Source organism: Alligator sinensis, unplaced genomic scaffold, assembly GCF_000455745.1.
Source record: "Alligator sinensis unplaced genomic scaffold, ASM45574v1 scaffold687_1, whole genome shotgun sequence".
Taxonomy (NCBI): domain Eukaryota; kingdom Metazoa; phylum Chordata; order Crocodylia; family Alligatoridae; genus Alligator; species Alligator sinensis.
In genome coordinates, this window is record NW_005842662.1 from 702,852 (window position 1) to 703,244 (window position 393).

At 47.8% G+C, this 393-nt stretch overlaps 1 protein-coding gene across 1 annotated transcript in view; it reads left to right on the forward strand.

Annotated features, from left to right (window-relative positions):
* The window catches only part of LOC102381500 (interleukin-17F), a 3,064-nt gene extending 2,949 nt beyond the window's left edge, over positions 1 to 115 (forward strand). Inside the window, exon 4 of the mRNA XM_006033818.1 lies at positions 1 to 115. Coding sequence (XP_006033880.1) covers positions 1 to 115 — 115 coding nt within the window.
* Positions 116 to 393: the final 278 nt, after the last annotated feature.

Here is a 393-nt window from a genome sequence, read left to right on the forward strand (position 1 = left end):
GATCCGCGTCCTTCGACGGGAGCAAGGAGAGTGCTCAAACTCCTATCGGCTGGAGAAGAAGCTGGTCACTGTGGGATGCACCTGTGCCCGGCCACTTGTCCAATACCAATCTTAACAGGACCAGGCAGATTAAAGCAAGAACTACCCAGTGTAGCATACAGTGCATGTACCAAATTCCTGTGATTACTTAGCTTGGAGCCCAAATGCCAGATCCCAGTGGGGCTCGACCTTAATTTTCAGTTCAAAATTTGGGAGAAATTCTTGGAGTGCTGATAATTATTGCCATTATTCATTCATGTTTGCACTGTGGTAGTGCTTGTGGACTCAGAGCAAGGGGCTTGTTCTGCAGAGGCACCGACCTGCAAAGACCTTCGGGTTTCTTTTTCATAGTAT